The sequence below is a fragment of the Heterodontus francisci genome, chromosome 7 (assembly GCF_036365525.1).
Source record: "Heterodontus francisci isolate sHetFra1 chromosome 7, sHetFra1.hap1, whole genome shotgun sequence".
Taxonomy (NCBI): domain Eukaryota; kingdom Metazoa; phylum Chordata; class Chondrichthyes; order Heterodontiformes; family Heterodontidae; genus Heterodontus; species Heterodontus francisci.
The window spans coordinates 54,640,380-54,662,223 of NC_090377.1; the positions used below are offsets into that span (position 1 = coordinate 54,640,380).

General features: G+C 47.4%; 1 protein-coding gene across 2 annotated transcripts in view; it reads left to right on the plus strand.

Moving 5' to 3' along the window:
• slc38a11 (solute carrier family 38 member 11) overlaps window positions 1-21,844 on the plus strand; it is a 165,728-nt gene that overhangs the window by 39,336 nt on the left and 104,548 nt on the right. For both annotated transcript variants that reach the window (XM_068035217.1, XM_068035218.1), the window contains one exon: window positions 4,916-4,981. In XM_068035217.1, the coding sequence (XP_067891318.1) occupies window positions 4,916-4,981 (66 nt within the window). The remainder of the gene's footprint in view (window positions 1-4,915; window positions 4,982-21,844) is intronic.

Consider the following 21,844-nt stretch of genomic DNA (forward strand, 5'->3'; position numbering starts at 1 on the left):
TGTGAAAAGTGCAGGAGTATGGGGACTAAGTGGATGATTCTTTCAGAGAAGCAGCACAGTTACGATAGGCTGAATGACCTCCTGCTGTCATTGGCCACTGAGGTCCATATGAACTATTTAAACACTCCACTGGATGACACCAGCTCTAGCCAAGAGGACTCATTTAATAAAGAATGCTGCAGGAACATGACCAATTTCTAGCTGGCCTTATATTTGTCATTGTTTTAAAACTAGAAAAATCTGAAAACAGATCAATAATTCTGCTGACTCATCTCTTTCCATACTCATCGACAAGTAGACGATCCATTAAGTCTATTTTGCACTCAATTAGATCAGAGTTAATTTGTACCTCAAATTCACTTACCTTTCTTGCTCCATATTCCTTGATATCTTTAACAAAAGTCTAATGATCTCAGACCTGAAAATTTCAGTTGATCCTGCATCCACAACCCTTTGAGGAAGATAGTTCCACATTTATGTGAAAGAGTGTTTCGTGATTCCAATCCTAAATGGCCAAGCTTTGATTTAAGATTATGCATCCTTTGTTCTGGATTACACCACCTGATGGTAGAATATCTATGTATCTACCCTATCAAATCTCTTTATTGTTTTCAACATCTCAATCAAATCACCATTCAATCTTCTAAACTAAAGGAAGTAAAAACCAAGTTTATCCAACCTGCCCTCAATTTAAAATTTTAAACCCTGGTATCATTCTGGTAGATCTGCACTGTATCTCCACCAAGGCCAATATATCTTTCCTAAGGTTCAGTACCCAAAACTGAACACAGCATTCCAGATAGGGTCTAACCAAGGCTCTGTACAACTGAAGCATAATTTTCCCCATTTTGTACTCCTATCAACTTGAGATAAAAGCAAACATTCCATGAACCTATTTGTTTACTTTTTATAACTGTGCACTAACATTCCGTGATCTCTCTACAGACATATACCTTTGTTCCTCCACAACACCTAGTCTCTCACCACCATGAAAATATTCCAATTTATCTTCATTGGATGCAAAGATAACCTCACACTTCCTCACATTGAACTTCACCTGCCATAGTTTTGCCCACTCACTTAGTTTGGCCATGTCTCTTTGTAACTTCCTGCTTCCATCTACACTATTTTTTGAGCTTTGTAGCTTAGTCACATTTGCAAACTTACTTTACGCCCCTCTATTCTTTCATCCAAATCATTATTGTGAATTGTGAGGCTCCTGATCCCTAGGGAATGCCACTTCTCTCATACTGCAAATCATAGAACGTTCTCTTTATTCCTACTTGCTGTCCTCTACTTCCAAACCAATTACCAAGCTACAGCTCTTCAAAAGCAAGAAATTATCAGATTGCTGGGGGTAATGATTGTCACTTACAAAACCCTTCACAGAAATCATGTCTATTATTATTCATTCATTCATGGAATGTGGCCATCTTTGGTAAGGCCAGCATTTATTGCCCATCCCTAATTACACTTGAAAAAGTGGCAACGAACTGCCTTCTTGAACCTCTGCAGTCCATGTGGCGTAAGTGCTATTAGGTAGGGAGTTCCAAGAGTTTGAGCCAGCAATGATGAAGGAACGGCGATATACTGCTAAATCAAGTTGGTGTGTGATTTGGAGAGGTGCTTGGAAATGGTGATGCTCATATATGCCTGATGCCCTTGTTCATCTAGGTGGTAGAAATCACAAGTTTAGAAGGTGCTGTTGAAGGAGACTTGGTGAGATGCTGCAGTTCATCTTGGAGATGGTACATACTGCAGTCATGTTGTGCTGGTGGTGGAGGACATGAATGTTTGAGGCGGTGGATGGGGCGCTGATCAAGTGGGCAGCTTTGTCTTGAATGACGTTGAGCTTCCTGAGTATTGTTAGAGCTACACTTATCCAGGCCAGTGGAAAGCATTCCATCACACTCTGATCTGTGCCGTGAAGGTGGTGGACAGGCTTTGGGAAGTCAGGTGCTTCAATCGCTGCAGCACCCACAGCAACAGTATTTATGTCTAAGTAAGTTTCTGGTCAATGGTACTGTCCAGGATATTGATGGTGGGTAATTTGATGATGGTAATGCTGTTGACTATCAAGGGGAAGATTTAAAACTCTGTTGGTGAAGATAGTGTTACGACCAAGGTGGGAGAAATGCACTTCTAATTCAATTCCTCTTCTCCACGGGTCACAGCATATCAATGAATTTTTCCACCTACCAAAGAATAGCCAATTCAAACTCTGTCCCCCAGAATAAAGTGCACCAACCAGGTTTCTTTAAACAATAACAACATTAACTATTTATTAGGAAAAAAAAGTCTTAACCACTAATGATCTATATATATGAAAGCTCCTTATTTCCCTGGCCCTCATGCACACACATATGCATTCAAGAAAAAAGGTTAACCAGGGAAAAAAGGATTCTGGTTACAGCTGTTCATCTGAATAAAAGAAATAATAAAATAATTCAGTTTGTCACGTTCTGGTAAGAAATTCTTTGGTTGGGTGAGGTGTCCTAGAGTCGAATAGTCAGATGCCACTCGAAGTCTCTTCAGGCGAGGTTGATGAACAGTCTGTGATGCGTAGACGTTTAAGGCAATTTGGCTACAGCAGGCATCACATAGGTCTTCCAGCAGGGGGTGTAGCAACAGGTCTGCTTAGGACTCACAGCAGCAGTATAGCAGTAGAAGCTTTCTTCAGGTTCTAGGATTTCCCAAAAGCAGGAGGAAACAGGAACTACACTGGATGTAGGAATTCTTCAGAGACAGGAGGCAATAGGACTCTGCCACTTTTCAAATACAGGGTTTCTTTTCAAGAGATGCAAGTTTCATTTACAGAGAGAGGTCTTTTCTGGGACTTCCACTTTGATCTCCAGGCAGGTCAGAAACTGAATTTCAAATGCCTGCTCTTTGTCCAACTCACTGGTTTTTTAAAGGGTCCAAAGTGAAAGTAAACTTTGCTGAACCAATCACATGACCGGACACAGTGTCTCCCCTGTCATTCAAAGTGTTGCTCTGAGGAGGTTAAAAAAACCCTGACTGGCTTCCTTGAAACTGCTTGCTTTCCTATTCTTCTATACAAAGTCAACATCCAAAAATTCCAGCTATATACAGGTCCATGTCCACTGAAAATTCTTTTTTCAGTTTTTTAAAACACATAGAATTCTAAGATTTTAGTACAAAAATAAATCCTTTGTAACAATAGCCATTGCCTGGCACTTGTGTGGGCAGTTATTAGCCCAAACTTGAATGCTGTACAGATATTGTTGCATCGTTATCATAGGAGTGGAACTGAGCACTGTGTAATCATCAGTGAACATCTCCAGTTCTGACCTTATGATGGACGGAAGGTCGTGGATGATACAGCTGAATATTGCTGGGCCTAGGACACTGCCCTGAGGAACTCCTGCAGTGATGTCCTGGGGCTGCGATTATTGGCCTCCAACAAAGACAACTATAATCCTTTGTGCTAGGTATGGCTCCAGCCAGTGCAGCATCCTCATCCAATTCCCATTGATTCATTTTACTGGGGCATATCGATGCTGCACTCAGTCAAATATGGCTGCGTTGGCTGACAACGCTACCACTAGATGGCGCTGCAGTGGCACATGCACAAATGCAGCATGTGCCACTAAAACGTCACAGTCTGCGACTTCAAGCAGCTGCCAGAGCTAAAGTTGGCGCTGCTCAAATAATCACACGAAGGCAACCAAACCTAAACACATGGCAGCACACAATGATGGGAGGGAGAGAGCGAGCGTGCGGAGGAGGCAGGGGAGTGGAGCGGGCCGGGGAGTGGGGAAGCAGAGCGGAGCGGGCCGGGGGTGGGGGGGAGCAGAGTGGCCGGAAAGAGTGGAGCGACCAAAAGACGGAGCGGCCGGAAAGAGCAGTGAGGATGTGGGGAGCGGAGCAGCCGAAAGAGCGGAGCGGCCGGAGAGAGCAGCGGGGGGGGGGGGGGCGGAGCGGCTGGAGAGCGCAGCAAGTGGGGAGCGGAGCCGCCAAAAGTGCGGAGCGGCAGGAGAGAGCAACGAGGGGGGGCGGGGAGCGGAGCTTGACGCATGGGTGAATACCCATTGGCGTTGCATTCCTGTACACGTAAAGCACAGGTGCATTGCCCGAAGGTGCCCACGTCACGCGATGACGTCATCCGCGCATGCGCTAACCTGTCCTGGCAAGTCAGAACGCAGTGCACGTGCAGAGAGCAGGAGCCCTTCTCCGCATGTGCGCACCTTTGCGCAGCCTGATGATGTCAGTGGCCGGCTGCGTTGTCAGGAATCACTTTGGTCAAATACTGCTGTGGTGTTAAGGGCGGTCACTCCCACCTCACCTCTGAAATTCAGCTCTTTTGTCTGTGTATTGAGGTCTGGAACCAAGTGGTCCTGGTAGGAGCCGAACTGAGTCAACCCCAAGAATCCAGCACAAATCCACAAATAAATCAAAGACTTTGTTGTCACCGTCTGTAATATACATAATTTTGGTGAAAACTTTCATCGCGCATTTCTAACTCTTAAGAAATATAGGAATGTACAGCACTGAAAAAGACCATCTGTCCAATCCTAATGCGCCGGAAATGTGATCCCATAGTACCTCTTACCCCTATATCAAATTTTTTGTCAGATATTTATACAACTCTGTTGAATCAACCTCTTTGACTCCTGTAAAATTGGTTCTAAGGTTAATTTTTGGGAAAACTGTGAATTTAGTTTGGCATTACATTTGGTCTTGACTAACCTAAGCTATTGACTTTGCAAATAGACACAAAGTTGAAAAAAAAGCAACTGATTTTTATGATGTGGATCGTGTGCAAAAATGTTCAACCGAGATTCAAAAAGGAGTTGATTTAAATTTCCAAAAATGTCATCATAGATCTTGTTTTGTGCTGCAGTAGTTATATGAATATTAATTCATTTTTTAAAATGCAAAATTTAATTTTCAGCCATGGTAAGCTACAACATAATCACGGGAGATACATTAACAAAAGTGTTCCAAAGAATTCCTGGAGGTAAGTGATTGTTTTAGGGTTGCTTCATGTAATACAGTAACACAAAGCATCAGAACCAGGTTAATTCTAAAATGAGGTATTAAGGCATGACCTAAATAAAAATAAATTTGAACCCTTGCACTTTTTGCCATTGTGATGGCTTGGCTTTTCATTCTTCCTAAATGCTTTTTCATTAACAAAGCATAGATTGGAATAATCTTAAATATATTGGATGTTTCTCACCTTGTTTATCTAGTTCTCATCATGTGCACTGTTGCACTGTCAAGAGAACAGAGACAGAGAGCTTACTCGTAGCTTTCCACCAATGTTGCTCAGCAACCAGCTATTGGGAGTTGCATAACAGCATTTCGGGTGGCTCATTTCCTGTGGGGAAACAAATAGCCTCTGCTCAGTCACCCTTTCTGTTGCCTGCACCTCTCCTACCATGACGCATATTTTTGGCAAATATAAGATTATGATAAATGCAAATTCTGTTTTAAAATATGTGGTTGTGCTCCGAAAAAAACACATTCAGAATGTATGTTTTTGTGTATGTATACATATAAATTATATATATTTTGTCCTCAATACATTTTTGACTGAAACAAGTGTAAATATTGCTGACCACAATAGTTCAGTTACTAAAGGTATATGCTTATAGTTTAGAAAAGAACAAGAACATGTTTAAATGTTGCTTGAATGCTGATCTTGTCAGTGTGCACCACAAAACTTAATTCAAAAGTAAGGAACACTGCATCTTAAATTTACTGCTATGCCTCTCCTGAAGATACCCAAGACAATAAGGGAAATAAATGATTTCCTCCAGACTTAGCTAAAGTAAAGGTCCTTAATTCACAGCATGGCATGATGAAGAGACAATGATCAACGAAACTTCTACTGGAAAAAAAAATTGAGATTTTTTAAATGGATAATCTAGGTGCAAGTAACTTCACCTCTGGATGCAGAATTGAATGACTTAGGCATATAATTAACCACCCTCGAGGAAGATTTCAGATTAGAATGATTTTTTTCCCCCCACAGAGTACCAGGTGTGTGGAATAGACTTCTAACTAAAGTAATTGTTGCTATGGCAATTGCACTTTTGATTCTGTACATAGTCGCTTCCCAACCTTAGCTGTAGGGAGATGTCATGCAGAGGTCAGGACTTTCTCCACCACACAAAGTGGTTGTGGATAACAATGTGCTGCCCTTCTACAACTCCTGGAAGAGCGGTGTAAGTCATCCTCTGAGTGCGTCTCATGATTATCCTCTCATCCACAGTATGATCAATGGTCCATGGTGCCCTTAAGGAGAAGAGGAAAACATGTAAACAGTTTCTATATAAAAAGAACCCTTTTGTTCCATCAATAGTCCTATTGTGGGCAAGGTTTAGGCTGACTTCATAAAGGTTATGTAAATGCAGACAGACTGTGTTGAGTTAAGTAACTTTCAAAGATCATCTGATTGTAAATGTTTGCTGATTTTTCTGCAGCTAAGCACAATTTTCAGCAGCTGATTATTTTTTTCTGACCTCCTCTTTTGCCCAGGGACACTGAGACCTATTGTAGCATTCCTACTGCTGTGCCAGACTGGAGAATAAACCTCGGACTTGTTGGCTTAATGCTATACCTATTACTCTCTTTAGACAGTAGTCTATGAAGGAGCAAGACAATTGTTTCTGATCAGATTTGTTATTGTGGATTACACGAGTGGATATGAGTCAGGAGCGAATTTTCACTTGGTACTTTTTTGTAGGCTATACTAATACATATGAGTCAGGAGCAGGTTTTTACTTGGTAAAGGTCTGCTTCTGCTTATTATCAAAACTGGATGCAAGTGCCATGAAACTCGGTAGAAAACTATTGAGTTTCTACTAGCGTTCCATTAAAACCCTGATGGAAATGACATAAGCAGCCATTCTTAGCCATTTACTCGGGCTGAGTTTTGTCAGCCTCAAAGAAGTCCCACTGCCGGGGCCGAATGCGGGAGCCGACCCCGCTGAGGCAGATGGCAGGACCATGGGATGAAATTTTGCCCCCAGCGGCCAATGGCCACTGGCAGGGTCACCAATTGAGGATGGCAGGTCATGCCTCAGAGCTGCTGGTCCAGTCAGAGGGCTGGCAGCTCAGCAGGCACAGCAGCACCGTTGCTAGTGGTGGCCACTGCTGAGGCTCCACCTTAAGGGAGAAAGCGCCTCAATGCCGAACTGCCCACAAAGACACATGTGTTGCTGAGTAAGGCGGACCAGGCAGGCAGGCCCTAGCGATCGGGACATGGGGAGGTTTATTACAGCGGTGGCAAGTTAGGCGCAGGGGCAACTATTGCCACTAGGGGGGCCCAACATGGGCAATGGAGTGCCTCCAGGGGAACCCACTTGGAGGCCACCAGGGTTTTCCTGGCAGTCTCCTCATGCGGCAGCGGGCCCTCCCGATGTGGGCAAAATGCCCAAGGGGTGAGAAATAGCACTTACGTGGTTTAATTGGCTGCCCGGTGGGCAGCTGCACCGCAAAGGGTCCTGCCGCTGGCAGTATGCCATGGCGACAGGAAGACATCAGGCTCCTCTTCTGATGCTGCCTTCTGCCATTTTGCCAACCCTCCGTCTCCACAGGGCTGGGAAAATTCAGCTCTTGGTTCCCTAAGGAAATCAGTGAAATCCCAGCAGCGTTTAAGGTCCAAGTCATTTTGACTGCTGACTGGTTCTAACAGCTTTCTTAGTCTAAAGTGGTAGGTATCCCTGGTATTCTGAGCCATGTGTAAGTAACTAACTGGTAACACTATGTTTTCCATTCCCTAGAGGCACCATTACACCACCTTAACACTGGCATGCTGACTTCATTGTAAACAGATTCCCATTAAAATTGGCCACCGCAAGGATGCGCTTTCCAGAATACTGGTTTGCAGAATATTGTCAGAATTTAGGACTGGGAATGATGGGGGAATTTTGGAATCTTGCAAGATTTTTCAGTTTGAACCTGGGAGCTCACCAAGGAGGAGGGTGAGAAATTGTAAGAGTGATCAACTCTTAAAGCCAATATTTAAAATGTATGTCCACTTAAAGGTAAGTGGCTGTGTATGGAAACAAAAATTGTTTCAGTTTCCAAAGACTGCAAACATAAATGCATTTTCAGCTTTAACAAAAGTTATTTTGGGTGAGAACTATTTGCCAAAGAAATATGGAGGCACAAAACTGTGTCTGAGGGCTCGTGGTGAAGCAGCATAGCACCTGAAACCATTTATTGAGGGCTGATGAAGTGGAGATGATGCTGTATGAGCAGCTTGTAGGAAGGGTTATCTTGCTTGCTGCTCCATGACACTCTTCATGGAGAACAAAAGTGCAGCATGACTGGCAGAAAGTAGCTGCCAGGCTCAATGCAAATTGGAAGTAGATGCAAGAAAGATGGCACATCCTACAAAAGCTACCAAGGTATGATTACCTAAAATAACAGTTACCAAATGAATGGCCAAGTAGCATGGCACAATTGAAGTCTATCAATCTGTTCCACATTAATGATGGCCTTTGCACAACTTGAAAGCTCTTCAATTGCTGACCATACCTCTGCATACTCCAGCCGCAGTAGAGAATTGAAAGACTCAAGGTACAACGTCTTCAAAGATTTTAATCCAGAATCATTGGAATTCAACCTGGAGGAGATGCATGGTCACTTTCTGACACATAGGTTGTAGGTTGGGCATTTATAAGGAGGCTTTTGCTAATGCACGGCGTAAGTTAAACAGAGTCCAGTTCTACCGAGTACTGCATCTACTGAGTAATAAACTCACGGAATTTGGTGAGTAAGAGAATTTTAAGGGTTGATATCTTTCTAAAATTTAGTTAAATTTTGCATTTAGCATTTTACTTAACTTTAACCTTGACATGGGTGGGCAGCTGAGACCTGTTGCTTGCAATTCCTATGCCATATGGGAACTTCAGGACAATTCATGTGTCTTGGGGGAATCACATGTGTATGAAGTGTCTCCAGCTTCTTGAGCTGAAGCTCAGGGTTTCTGAGCTTGAAGGGCTGTAGTCAGTGTGAAACATCAGGGAACAGGAGAGTTTCCTGGATCATATGATCCAGGAGGTGGCCACCTCAATGGCAGAGAGAGTTCAGGATAGTAGATGAGTGGCCATCTGGAAGATCAGGAAGTGCAGCAGCCTTTGGGGTGTGTGCCACTCTCAAACTGTTACTTAGCATTGTAGACTGCTAGGAGTGACAACATCTTGCAGGAGTGTAGTCCAGACAGTGGCACCAATGGGCAAGGACTGCACAGGGGAGAACAGCAATGTGTAGCAATGCAGTCATTACAGGAGATTCCATAGTTAGAGCGACAGATAGGCTTTTCTTTAACCGTCATTGTGAGTCCTTCATGGTGTGTTGCCTCCCTAGTGCCAGGGTAAAGGACATCATGGAGAAGGTGCAGAATATTCTGCAGGGGCAAGGGAATAAGCCAGAAGTTGTGGTGCACATCGGTTCCAAACGCATAGGCTGGCGCCCCCATGGACCTCAATGGTGGCAGGGCCTGGCCCAATCCTCCCGGTGATGGTAGGGCACCATGGTGGCCCCCCGCCACTCGGTGACGAGTCCATAATCACCATATGCAAATGAATAAAATTAGTAGATTTGTATGTACTTAGCCTTAAATTTGATGGTCCATTGCGATCTTTGGCCCGGTGGCCGGCATTCCCGTGCCTTCAGATCCCCATCCGGGGAAACGAGGCAACACACTGGTGGGGAGGGGGGAGGAGGTACGTTTATCAGTACGATGGGTGTGGGGCGGGAAGGGATCAAATAAATATCATGGGTGTAGGGGATGGTGGGACGGGTTGTACTTTAAACTTTATGTAGTTTGTGTGGGGGGGGGCAAGGTCAGATGTTAGAGGTAAGTTTTTTGGGGGGGTAAGGGCAAATAGTTAATTGTTATGGGGGGTGGAAGAGGGGCAAAAGAAATGTATTTATTTAATTTTATTCAATCTGTCTTTAAATATTTAAATAAGCCGATGGGGCTGACAGCCATTTAAAAATGGCGTCAGCAACTGCGTGCAAGCAGCTGACACCATTTCCGGGGACGGTCAGCCCGCCCTCTCCACATGATGGGGGGGTGGGGGGGGCCGCCCCAGCTATTTAAATGAGCGGCTGCGCTTGAGACTATGGGCGGCTCTTTGGTGCGCGGCCTGCACAGGCGTGTCACTATTTTTGGAGCAGCAGCTAGCTCATAAAATCCAGTCCATAGAGAGAGAAGGTATTGAGGCCTGATGGTCAGAATTTCAGGAGCGAGGGAGGAAGTTAAAAAGTAGAACCTCGAAGGTAGTAATCTCTGGATTACTTCCAGTGCCATGCTCCAGTGACAGTAGAAATAGGAAGATAGGGAGGATCAATGCAAGGCTTGAGGCATAGTGCAGGAGGAAGCATTTCAGATTCTTGCGGCATTGGAACCAGTTCTGGGGCATGAGGCATCTATTCAAAAGGGATGGATTGCACCTCAACAGTACTGGGATCAATGTCCTCGTGGGGAGGTTCACTACTCTGGTTGGGAAAGATTTAAACTAAATTGACAGGGGAATGGGCAACAGCATATAAAAGTAGAAAAGAAGAATAAGGTGCCTAAAGGAGTGAGAGTGTTGGATAGTACTAGAGATGGAAGTAGTACCATATGAGATAGGAGCAGAATAAGAAGGACCTTGAGGAATACAAATACAGGATTACAATGCATGTGTGTAAATGCACAAAGTGTGGTGAATATTGTTGGTGAGCTACAAGCAAAAATAGCCTTGTGGGAATATGATATAGTGGTAATAATGGAAATATGGTTTAAAAATGGGGAGGACTGGGCGCTTAATATTCAAGGATGCAAAATGTTCAGTTTAGAAAACTTCATGAGCACTTTATATCAGTGTTTACTAAGGACGAGGATGCTGACAAACTATCAGTCGAAGCGGAGAAAGTAGAAGTAATGGATGAGGTGAAAATTGATAAGCAGGATATACCGGAAAGGCTGGCTATGCTTCGAGTGCATAAGTTACCTGATCCGGATGGCTTTCCATAATCTTCCAATCATCCCTAGATACGGGAGAGGTGCCAGAGGATTGGAGAGTGGCAAAACTGTAACACCCTTATTCAAGAAAAGGTGTTAGGACATTCCTACTAACTACAGCTTGGTCTGTTTAATATCAGTGATGGGTAAGGTTTTAGAAACAATAATCGGGGAAAAAAATCAACAGGCACTTGGAAATGTTTGAGTTAATTAAGGAGAGCCAGCATGGATTTGTAAAGGGCAGATCATGTTCTAGTTGAATTTTTTTGATGAAGTAACAGAGAAGGTTAATGAACAGAATGCAGTGGATGTTGTCTAAATGGATTTGAAGAAAGCTGCGTTTGCTGACAATGCAACCACTAGCTGGTGTAGTACTGGCACATGTGCAAATGCAGCCTCATCGACTGAAACGCTATGCTCTGCGACGTCTCAGGCAGCTGCCAGTAATGAAGGTGGCGCTGCTCAATTTGACACAAAAAAACAATTTGAGCCCAAACCCCCTCGCCCTTTAATGGCTGTGATCGCTGCTTCAGTCACCCCCCCCCCGCAACAGTACCCTGCTTCCTCCCACGATCGCCACTTCCCTTCACCACTCTCGCCCGTGTCTGACTGCACGTCACTCCATCTGCCGCTCCCGACTGCTCGCCGCTCCATACCGCCTCTCCCAACTGCTCGCCACTCCATCTGCCACTCCCGACTGCTCGCTGCTCCATTCCGCCCCTCCCGACTGCTCGCCGTTCCATCCCACCTCTCCCGACTGCTCGCCATTCCATTCCGGCCCTCCCACCTGCTCGCCACTCCATCCACCTCTCCCAATTGCTCGCCGCTCCATCCGCCCCGACTGCTCGCTGCTCCATCCCATCCCTCCCGCCTTCACGCTGCTCCATCCCGTCCCTCCCGCCTGCTTGCTGCTCTATCCCAACCCTCCAGACTTCACACTGCTCCATCCCACCCCTCCCACCTGCACACTCCTCCATCCTGTCCCTCCTGACTGCTCACCACTCCATCCCGCCAATCCCGACTGCTCACCACTCCATCCTGCTGCTCCTAACTTCTCACTGCTCCATCATGCTGTTCCCAACTGTTTGCCGCTCCATCCTGCCATTCCTGTGCCCATTTTCTTTCCGTTCCCTCCTGCCGCTCACTCCCTGCCTTGCCACCTGGAGAAGTGGCGGGGGGAGAATGAGCAGGGTGCAAGTGGCGAGGGGCAGGGGGTGGCAAGCAGCAAGGCAGGAAGCGAGTAGCAAGCAGCTGGGAGCAGGAGAGAATGGCGGGTTGGAGCGGCAAGCAGACAGGCAGAGCAGAGAAGAGAAGCGGCGATTGAGGCGGCAATTGCGGAGGGAGCGGGGTACAGTTGGGAGGGATGGAGACAGCGATTGCGGCCATTGAGTGGTGAGACAGGACTCTGACGTTATTATGCCTGACGTCATTATGTGGTGACGTTGCTGTGCGCACGCATGGATTCATACTGGCAAGCTGGCAAATGTTCGACGCATTGATGACGTTGGCGATCGCGCAGCGCATGCTCTGCTTTATTAGGAGACACTCCATTTTGAGAAAGCGTTTGACAAAGTGCCACATAAAAGGCTGGTTAACAGAATTGAGCCTCATAGAATAGGAGGGTCAGTGTCAGCTTGGGCAAAGAAATTGGCTTAAGGACAGAAAACAGGGAGTCGTGGTAAATGGTTATTTTTCAGACTGGAGGATGGTAGACAGTGGTGTTGCCCAAGGGTCAGTGCCAGGACCACTGTTTTTTGATATATATAAATGACTTGGATATTGGAATACAGAGTGAAATTTCAAAATTTGCCGATGACACCAAACTTGGAGTTGTGGCAGACAGTAAGGATGATGCCAATCTCCTGCAACAGGACATAAATAGGCTAACAGAATGAGCAGACAAGTGACAGATGGAATTTAATACAGAGTGAGGTGATGCATTTTGCAGAAGGGATAGGGAGAGGAAATATAGACTTAATGGGCTGAATTTTATAGGTGCACCACACATCGCTGCAGCGCACTTTGAAGTCAGCATACTTCAGGCGCAGATGCGGTGTCATTGAGCCACCGTAATATTTCACGCAGAGGGTCACTTAAATGGAGGGGGTGGAGCAGCTGCCCTCAATGATGTAGAAGAGACAGCCGTTCTGTCTCAAGCAATGGCTTCCGGTGCCACCATGCAGGTTCCGGAGCCATTTTTAAAGGGCTTCAAGTCCTTGAGGAGCATTTGAATTTTTAAAGAGATAGAATGATGAAAATTAAATTAACACATGTAAGAACATTTTCACTCCCCTCAACCACACCCCCAAGGAAGAATCGATTGATTAATTGGACATTCCCCCACCCCCACCCCAAAAAATTTTTGTGCAGATCCCAACCTTTCCCCCCTGACCTTAAGCAACTTTAAACCTTGACTTCTTCCCACCTCTCCCCCCACCCCCCCAATCAAAAGGGGTTTCCCTGCTTCCCCCACCCCCCTGCCCTGAAATTTTCACTCCTCCCCACTCGCCACCAGTGTCACGCCTCGGAACTCCGGAGTTGCACGGGTTGCAGCCGGCGGCCGTAATATCGGCTTGGGATGGCCGCCGGACAAGGTAAATTGATTTGCATGTGGTTTTAATTAATTTTAATGTTTAAATAAAGGCCCCGCTGCCAAGCGCTGAAGGGGCCGCACAGAGGCCTTGCCGCCACTGGTATATTGCGGCGGGGCCTTCTCGGTGTCGGGGGTTGTGGCGGGCGGCTTCCGAAGGTATTTTACGGGCCCCTCTGCCATGATCCCTGACATCGAGGGGCTGGTAAAATTCTGCCCAATGGCACAGTTCTGAAGAGTGTGCAGGCACAGAACGACCTAGGAGTTCATGTGCATAGATCTTTGAAGGTGGCAGGACATATTGAGAGAGTGGTTAGCAAAGCATATGGGATCTTGGGCTTCATAAATAGAGGCATTGAGTACAAAAGAAGGGAAGTTACTCTGGTTAGCTCTGGTTAGGCCATAACTAGAGTATTGCGTCGAGTTCTGGACACCACACTTTTGGAAGGATATAAAGTTCCTTAAGAGGGTGCAGAGATTTACCAGAATGGTTCCATAGATAAGGGATTTTAGTTACAAGGTTAGGTTGGAGAAGCTGGGGTTGTTCTCCTTGGAGCAAAGAAGGTTGAGGGGAGATTTGATAGAGGTGTACAAGATTATGACAGGTTCAGATAAGGTAGACAAGGAAAGGCTCTTCGCATCAGCTCATGGTACATGGACTAGGGGAAACAGATTTAAGGTTTTGGGCAAGAGATATAGAGGGATGTGAAGAAGAATGTTTTTAGCAAGTGGTAATGATCTGGTACTCACTGCCTATGAGAGTGATGGAAGTAGAGACGTTGAATAATTTCAAAAGGAAATTGAATAGGCACTTGAGGGAAATAAACTCGCAGGGCTATGGGAATGGAGTGGGAGAATGGGACTGATTGGATTGCTTTGCAAAGAGCCGACATGGACTCAATGGATTGAATGACCTCCTTCTGTGCTGTAATGACTCAATGAGCTGAATTTTATCACGGGCTTTGGGACCCTGATGTCAGGGAGAAAATTGGGTCTCGTGTCTGCATTTACCAGCATTGGGACCAGCTTGTTGATTTTGCCAAAGGTGGCCTCCTAATTGGCCACCTATGGGCCCACCATCCAATCAGAGGGCCAGCAGCTCTAAAGCCTCAGCAGTGCCACCAGGATATTGGGCACTGCTGAGGCAGGTCAGAGACCTCGGTGCACTTCTAAATGGAGGTGCCCTCAGACAGGTAAGTAAAAATTAAAATTCATGATGGTCGAGAGCAGCAGAGTAAACCACTCCGGGAGGATCAATGGGGCCATGGGGGCTAGCTTTCCTGTCTGCGGCCCCCTCTGTGGGGCATAGAGCCTCCGGCTCTGTTGACCCCCTGGACAGCACTGCAGGGAGCCACCTGCATGAAGTGTGTGGGGGGTGGGGGGGGTGTTCTCAGGCCATTGTTTTTCTACTGATGTAGGCTCTGCAAAGGGGTTGTGTGTATCGGGAAATCTGTGAGGGCTTAGGTTGGATGTGAGTGGACATTAGAAGGTATTGTAACTGTGTGTGACTGTGTGTGGTGGTTCACACTGCTGAAAATGATGGTGGCCCATCAGTAAGTTGGAGTTCTGAGGCACATCAGATATTCCGCAGAGCAAATAGTGATAAGCAAAGTTGTCAAGGCAGGGTTGTCTCTGCATCTGAAGCAATCCAAAGGCCTCAGGACACCTGCCATGCGTCTCATATACCCTGTGTTTTTTGATCCCCTTGGCGTGTTAAGGTGCCTCCAACAGAGGCAGGCCTAAGAAGCAGCTGTGCCTGACCCTGAAGCTCTGTGATGAGAGCAGCAGCAGCCATCCAGGCTAAGAAGGGCCCACGTACACGAGAGAGTCTACAAAGCTCGCATCACCAACCTCCAAATTTCCAAGCAACACTGTCAACCAAGACTGCGGCTCTGCACGGAGGTCATTACTAACTTATGCGGCATCTGCAGGACGACTTACGACCTCTGGGATTTGGGGGACACCCTATGCCAGTGACCCTAAAGATTACCGTGGCATTAAATTTCTACGCATCTGGATCTTTGCAGGGATCCACAAGGATGGCATGTGTAGCATCTCCCAGGCTGCAGCCCATCACTGCATCAAGGAGGTGACCAATGCCCTGTTCGAGAGAGATGGCACTATGTGCGCTATCGGACTGACCCTGACAGTCAGGCCGAGGGGGCCATCCATTTCGGGGCCGTAGCTGGATTCTCTGCAAGGTGTGATAGATTACACACATGTGGCCATCAAGGCTCCAACTGACCCGCCAGCCACCTTCATCAACAGGAAGGGCTTCCATTAAATCAGTGTTCAACTGGTCTGTGGCCACCGAAAGCATTTCCTGCAGGTGTGTGCCCCCTTTCCGGGAAGCAGCCACAATACCTACATACTGTGTCAGTCCCAGGTGCCTCAGCTTTTCAATCCCCTGCTCGCCTTCAAGGGTTGCTTCTCAGGGACAAGGGCTACTCATTGAGACATGGCTTCTGATGTCTGTGAGGAAAGCTCGCAATGCAGTGCAGGATAGGTATGACATCTGCCATGGCTCCACCTGAGCAACCATCGAGAAGGCCATTGGGCTGCTGGAGATGAGGTTCCACTTCCTCAATAGATCTCGTGGAGCCCTGCACTATGCCCTAGCGAGGGTCTCGTGTATTGTGGTGTTCTGCAGTGCTCTGCACAATCTAGCAAGGCAGGGGGGGAGGCCTTGCATGAGAAAGGTATGCCTGAGTGACAATCATCCTCTGATGAGGAGGATGCAGAGGAGAGACAGGCAGTGGGGGGGGGGGGTGGGGGTGTGGGTGGGGTGGTAGTCAAGCAGCAATGGATGGTGATAACACGGTGATGGAGGCCAAACATGTTGAGCAACATGCAAATGAGGCAACAGACTACCTCATAATGACGTGTTTTCAGCCACCCTGATGTCCACTCGCTGAGAATCCAATAAGGACTCATCTTCATGCATGTAGTCTTCTGCCTCCATTCCATCTGTGTTACCTGAATGCTGACCAGCTGCAATGCACGCTAGTGCTAATGGGAGAACACATGTTAATGAGATCTGCAGTCACGTTGCCATGATAATGAGGGCTGTGGTCACATTGGCACTGCAGTAAGGGGTAGGGTGGAAGTCAGAAACTCACAATTAAAGCATGATAGAACATGGGTTTGACACAATGATGGCTAATGATTGTCACAAAAGTGCATTTCATTAAATTACAATGAACCTATTTGTAACACACATGAATCTCCAAGTGTGGCTAGGTGCTTTACTTAATATGTTTCTGGGTGCTTCAATGCAGTGTGAACCATCCGCTAGCAGCTGGGCTGGAGGCAGGCTGCTGATCAGGATTCCCCTTGGCCTGAGATGACTTCGGCGGCTGTCCTCTGGGTGCCTGAGGCCTGGAGGGTGCAGGTCTCTCCTCAGGTGTCGCGGCTGCTAGAGCTGAGCACACTGGTGGAGGGACTGAGGAGCCAGTGTCCACACTCCGAGCACCCTGAGGGGAGCCCCCAGATGTGGAGCGCAGCCTCTCCTCCTCCCTTTCAAGGCTCTCTGGAACCTCCCTGATGACCAGAGAAGGATGAGGAGTGGGAAAATTCTCCAGGCCCCTCGTTCTTCTCTCGCCTTGCCACTGCTGAGTTGAGCACATGGCCAAGGCGATGGTGTGCAGGTCCTTGCACATCTATAGGATCTGGCTTCCCATGAAGTTCACCAGCCTCTCAATGGAGGAGCCATGTGCTCGTATGCCTCGGACCTGGCAGCCGTCATGGCATGGATGGATTCCTCCATTGTCCACTCTTGGCTGTGCATGGCTCTGGCATCACCGCCAGATGTTGCCTTACCTCTCCCTGCAGCTCCAGTATGCCCTGTGCTGTCGACACCAGAGGCTCAACATGAGCCTGGGGCTCAGCATGGGCTTGGTCATGCACAGTTCACTGACTGTCAGATGCTTCGGCTGTCTCAGCACGAGAGAGCAGAAACGTGTGGCTGCACATATCCCGTATGCTAAAACTGCCTGCTGTGGTTCTCCATCATGAATTTTTCGATGAACGGCAATAATCACTCTATTGCACAGGGACTCCAGTCTCCCCATCAGATATAGCATGTCCGCCCTGGCTCCCCGTTAGTTCCAACGTCTCTTCCTCAGCCTAGCATAGAGGACAAATGTAAGGGACCCCTCCATCAGTCCTGGCCACCTCCCTCCTGTTATGCGTCCTTTTCTCCTGCAAGAGGAAGGATGGAGAAATTATAAATTGGCATAAGTATCACCATGACAACGCTGCTACTATGGGCCCCTCATCCCCGACTGGGAGATCAGATATATCTAATGATGACGCACGCTGTCATGGGATTTACAGGGGCTGAGCTATGAATAAGGGTGGCATGTGTCCCAGATGCAGCCATGTATCTGTCATGATGAGGTTATAACCTCTGAGTCATCACGCTGGCAGTGGCGGCCTCACCGTGTCACACACGCTGTAGTCACATGCAAACCTCAGAAAAGAGTATTCGAACCTAGCACTCAGATTGGCTGAACGCAAGAGGCTGTTGCTCCAGTTGCAACCGGTAACCCCACGGTTGCTGACCTCCTCTGTGATCTCCATCCAGGCTTGCTTGGTCAGGCGGGAGGACCTCCTTGCCATCGCTGGGAAGAGAACCTCCTGCCTTTCACTTGCAGCCTGGAGGAGAATCCTTGGTCTACCTTCTGCCATCCTGTCCACTATTCTTAGGGGGGTTTGGATGATGTAGGAAACAGTGCTGTTAATTTTTGCACCTGACTGTAAACAGACCTTCTATTGGCTGCAAGGCAAGAATGAATACAGAGCTGGCAGGCTTTTAAAGATGGCGCCAGCACCTGAACCGCTGTCAGCTGATGCTGTAATCGATGTCTCACCTCCCGCCCCCGTCACATGATTGGGGGTGACTGGCACCTACACTATGTTACATGGCCGCCCATCGCGTAATCGCGGCTGCACACGTGACGCACAGGAACGCCTCCCTTTTCCAGGCGCACCACCGATCCCGGCGGCAGGCTCATTAAATTCAGCCCTATGAATGCAAGTTGTTGTTGTTACTGCTGCTCCTCCTGAGCCCAGGGAGGGTTCGACAGACAGAGATTCTCTGAACTGGAGGGAAAGATGTATTATGGTTGAAGAGTTTCTGTGAACAGGGGAATTGGAGGTGAAGAAAGTCTGAATTGGGGGTGATTGGAGGGGAGAGTCTTGGTGACCTGTGAGAAGGTGTGGAAGGGGACAGAGACAGTTGAGGTAGCTTTTATTTTATTCGTTCATGGGATGTGGGTGTCACTGGTAAGGCCAGGATTTTTGCCTATCCCTAATTGCCTTTGAGAAGGTCGTGTGACCTTCTTGAGCCACTACAATCTGTGTGGTGTACTCTCGTAGTGCTGTGAGGTAAGGAGTTCTAGGAATTTGACTCAGTGACAATGAAGGAATGGCAATATATTTCCAAGTCAAGATGGGAGTGTGTGACCTGGAGGGGAACTTGGTGGTGTTCCCATGTGTCCACTGCCCTTAACCTTCTATGTGGTAGAGGTTGGTTTGGGAGTTGCTGTCGAAGGAGCCTTGCGGGTTGCTGCAGTGCACCTTGCAGATGGTTCACACTGCACACACGGTTCACCTGTGGTGGAGGGAGTGAATGCTTAAGGTGGTGGACAGATGCCAATCAGACAGGCTTCTTTGTTCTGGAATGTGGCAAGCTTCTTGAGTGTTGGAGCTGCACATATCTATTCTATCACACATCAGACTTGTGTTTGTAGATAATGGAAAGGCTTTGAGGAGTCAGGAGGTGAGTCACTCACCGCAGAATAGCCAGCCTCTGATCTGCTCTTGCCTCCACAGTATTTATGTGGCTGGTCCAGTTAAGTTTCTAATAAATGGTGACTGCCAGGATGTTGACGGTGGGGAATCAACGATGGTAGTGCCATTGAATGTCAAGGGGAGATGGTTAGACTTTCTCTTGTCTGGAGATGGTCATTGCCTAGCACTTGTGTTATGCACATGTTACTTGCCACATATCAGCCCAAGCCTAAATATTGTCCAAATCTTGCTGCATGTGGGCACAGACTGCTTCATTATCTGAGGAGTTGTGAATAGAACTAAAGACTGCAATCATCAATGAACATCCCCAATTCTGACCTGATAAAAATGGAGGGAAGGTCATTGATGAAACAGCTGAAGAAGGGTGGGCCTAGGACACTGCCCTGAGGATCTCCTGTAGTGATATACTGTTGCTCACATTATTGGCCTCCTTTTTTTTATTCATTCATAGGATGTGGGCATTGCTGGCTCGGCCAGCATTTATTGCCCATCCCTAATTGCCCTTGAGAAGGTGGTGGTGAGCTGCCTTCTTGAACCGCTGCAGTCCTTGGGGTGTGGGTACACCCACACTGCTGTTAGGAAGGGAGTTCCAGGATTTTGACCCAGCGACAGTGAAGGAACAGCGATGTAGTTCCAAGTCAGGATGGTGTGTGGCTTGGAGGGGAACTTGCAGGTGGTGGTGTTCCCGTGCATCTGCTGCCCTTGTCTTTCTAGGTGGTAGAGGTCGCGGGTTTGGAAAGTACTGTCGAAGGAGTCTTGGTGAGTTGCTGCACTGCATCGTGTAGATGGTACATATTGCTGCCACCGTGCATCAGTGGTGAAGGGAGTGAATGTTGAAGGTGGTAGATGGGGTGCTAATCAAGCAGGCTGCTTTGTCCTGGATGGTATCGAGCTTCTTGAGTGTTGTTGGAGCTGCACCCATTTAGGCAAGTGGAGAATATTCCATCACACCCCTGACTAGTGCCTTGTAGATTTGGACAAGCACTGGAGAGTCAGGAAGTGAGTTACTTGCCGCAGAATTCCTAGCCTCTGACCTGCTCTTGTAGCCACGGTATTTATATGGCTACTCCAGTTCAGTTTCTGGTCAATGGTAACCCCCAGGATGTTGATAGTGGGAGATTCAGCGATGGTAATGCCATTGAATGTCAAGGGGAGATGGTTAGATTCTCTCTTCTCTGAGATGGTCATTGCCTGACACTTGTGTGGCGCGAATGTTACTTGCCACTTATCAGCCCAAGCCTTGATATTTTCATGCCTTGATGTCAAGGGCAGTCACTCTCACCTCACCTCTCGAGTTCAGCTCTTTTGTCCATGCTTGAACCAAGGCTGTAATGAGGTCAGGAGCTGAGTGGCCCTGGAGGAACCCAAACTGAGTGTCACTCAGCAGGTTATTACTAAGCAAGTGCCACTTGATAGCACTGTCGATGACACATTCCATCACTTTACTGATGATTGAGAGTAGACTGATGGGGCGGTAATTGGCTGGGTTGGATTTGTCCTGCTTTTTGTGTGCAGGACATACCTGGGCAATTTTCCACATTGCCAGTAGATGCCAGTGTTATAGCTATACTGGAAAAGCTTGGCTAGGGGTGCAGCAAGTTCTGGAGCACAGGTCTTCAGTACTATTGCCGGAATATTGTCAGGGCCCATAGCCTTTGCAGTATCCAGTGCCTTCAGTCATTTCTTGATATCACGTGGAGTGAATTGAATTGGCTGAAATCTGGCATCTGTGATGCTGGGGACTTCAGGAGGAGGCCGAGATGGATCATCAACTCGGCACTTCTGGCTGAAGAGTGTTGCAAATGCTTCAGCCTTATCTTTTGCACTAATGTGCTGGGCTCCCCCATCATTGAGGATGGGGATATTTGTGGAGCCACCTCCTCCAGTTAGTTGTTTAATTGCCCACCACCATTCACGACTGGATGTGGCAGGACTGCAGAGCTTAGATCTGAACCGTTGCTTATGGGATCGCTTACCTCTGTTACCTCTGCTCACGCAGTTTGGCATGTAAGTAGTCCTGTGTTGTAGTTTCACCGGGGTTGACACCTCATTTTGAGGTATGCCTGGTGCTGCTCCTGGCATGCCCTCCTGCACTCTTCATTGAACTAGGGTTGGTCTCCTGGCTCGATGGTAACGGTAGAGTGGGGAATGTGCCGGGCCATGAGGTTACAGATTGTGGTTGAGTACAATTCTGCTGCTGCTGATGGCCCACAGTGCCTCATGGATGCCAGTTTTGCATTGCTAGATCTGTTCAAAATCTATCCCATTTAGCACAGTGATAGTTCCACACAACACAACGGACGGTATCCTCAATGTGAAGATGGGATATTGTCTGCACAAGGACTGTGCGGTGGTCACTCCTACCAATATAATCACGGACAGATGCATCTACGGCAGGCAGATGGGTGAGGACGAGGTCAAGTATGCTGCCGCATACCCAGTTTAGCAGC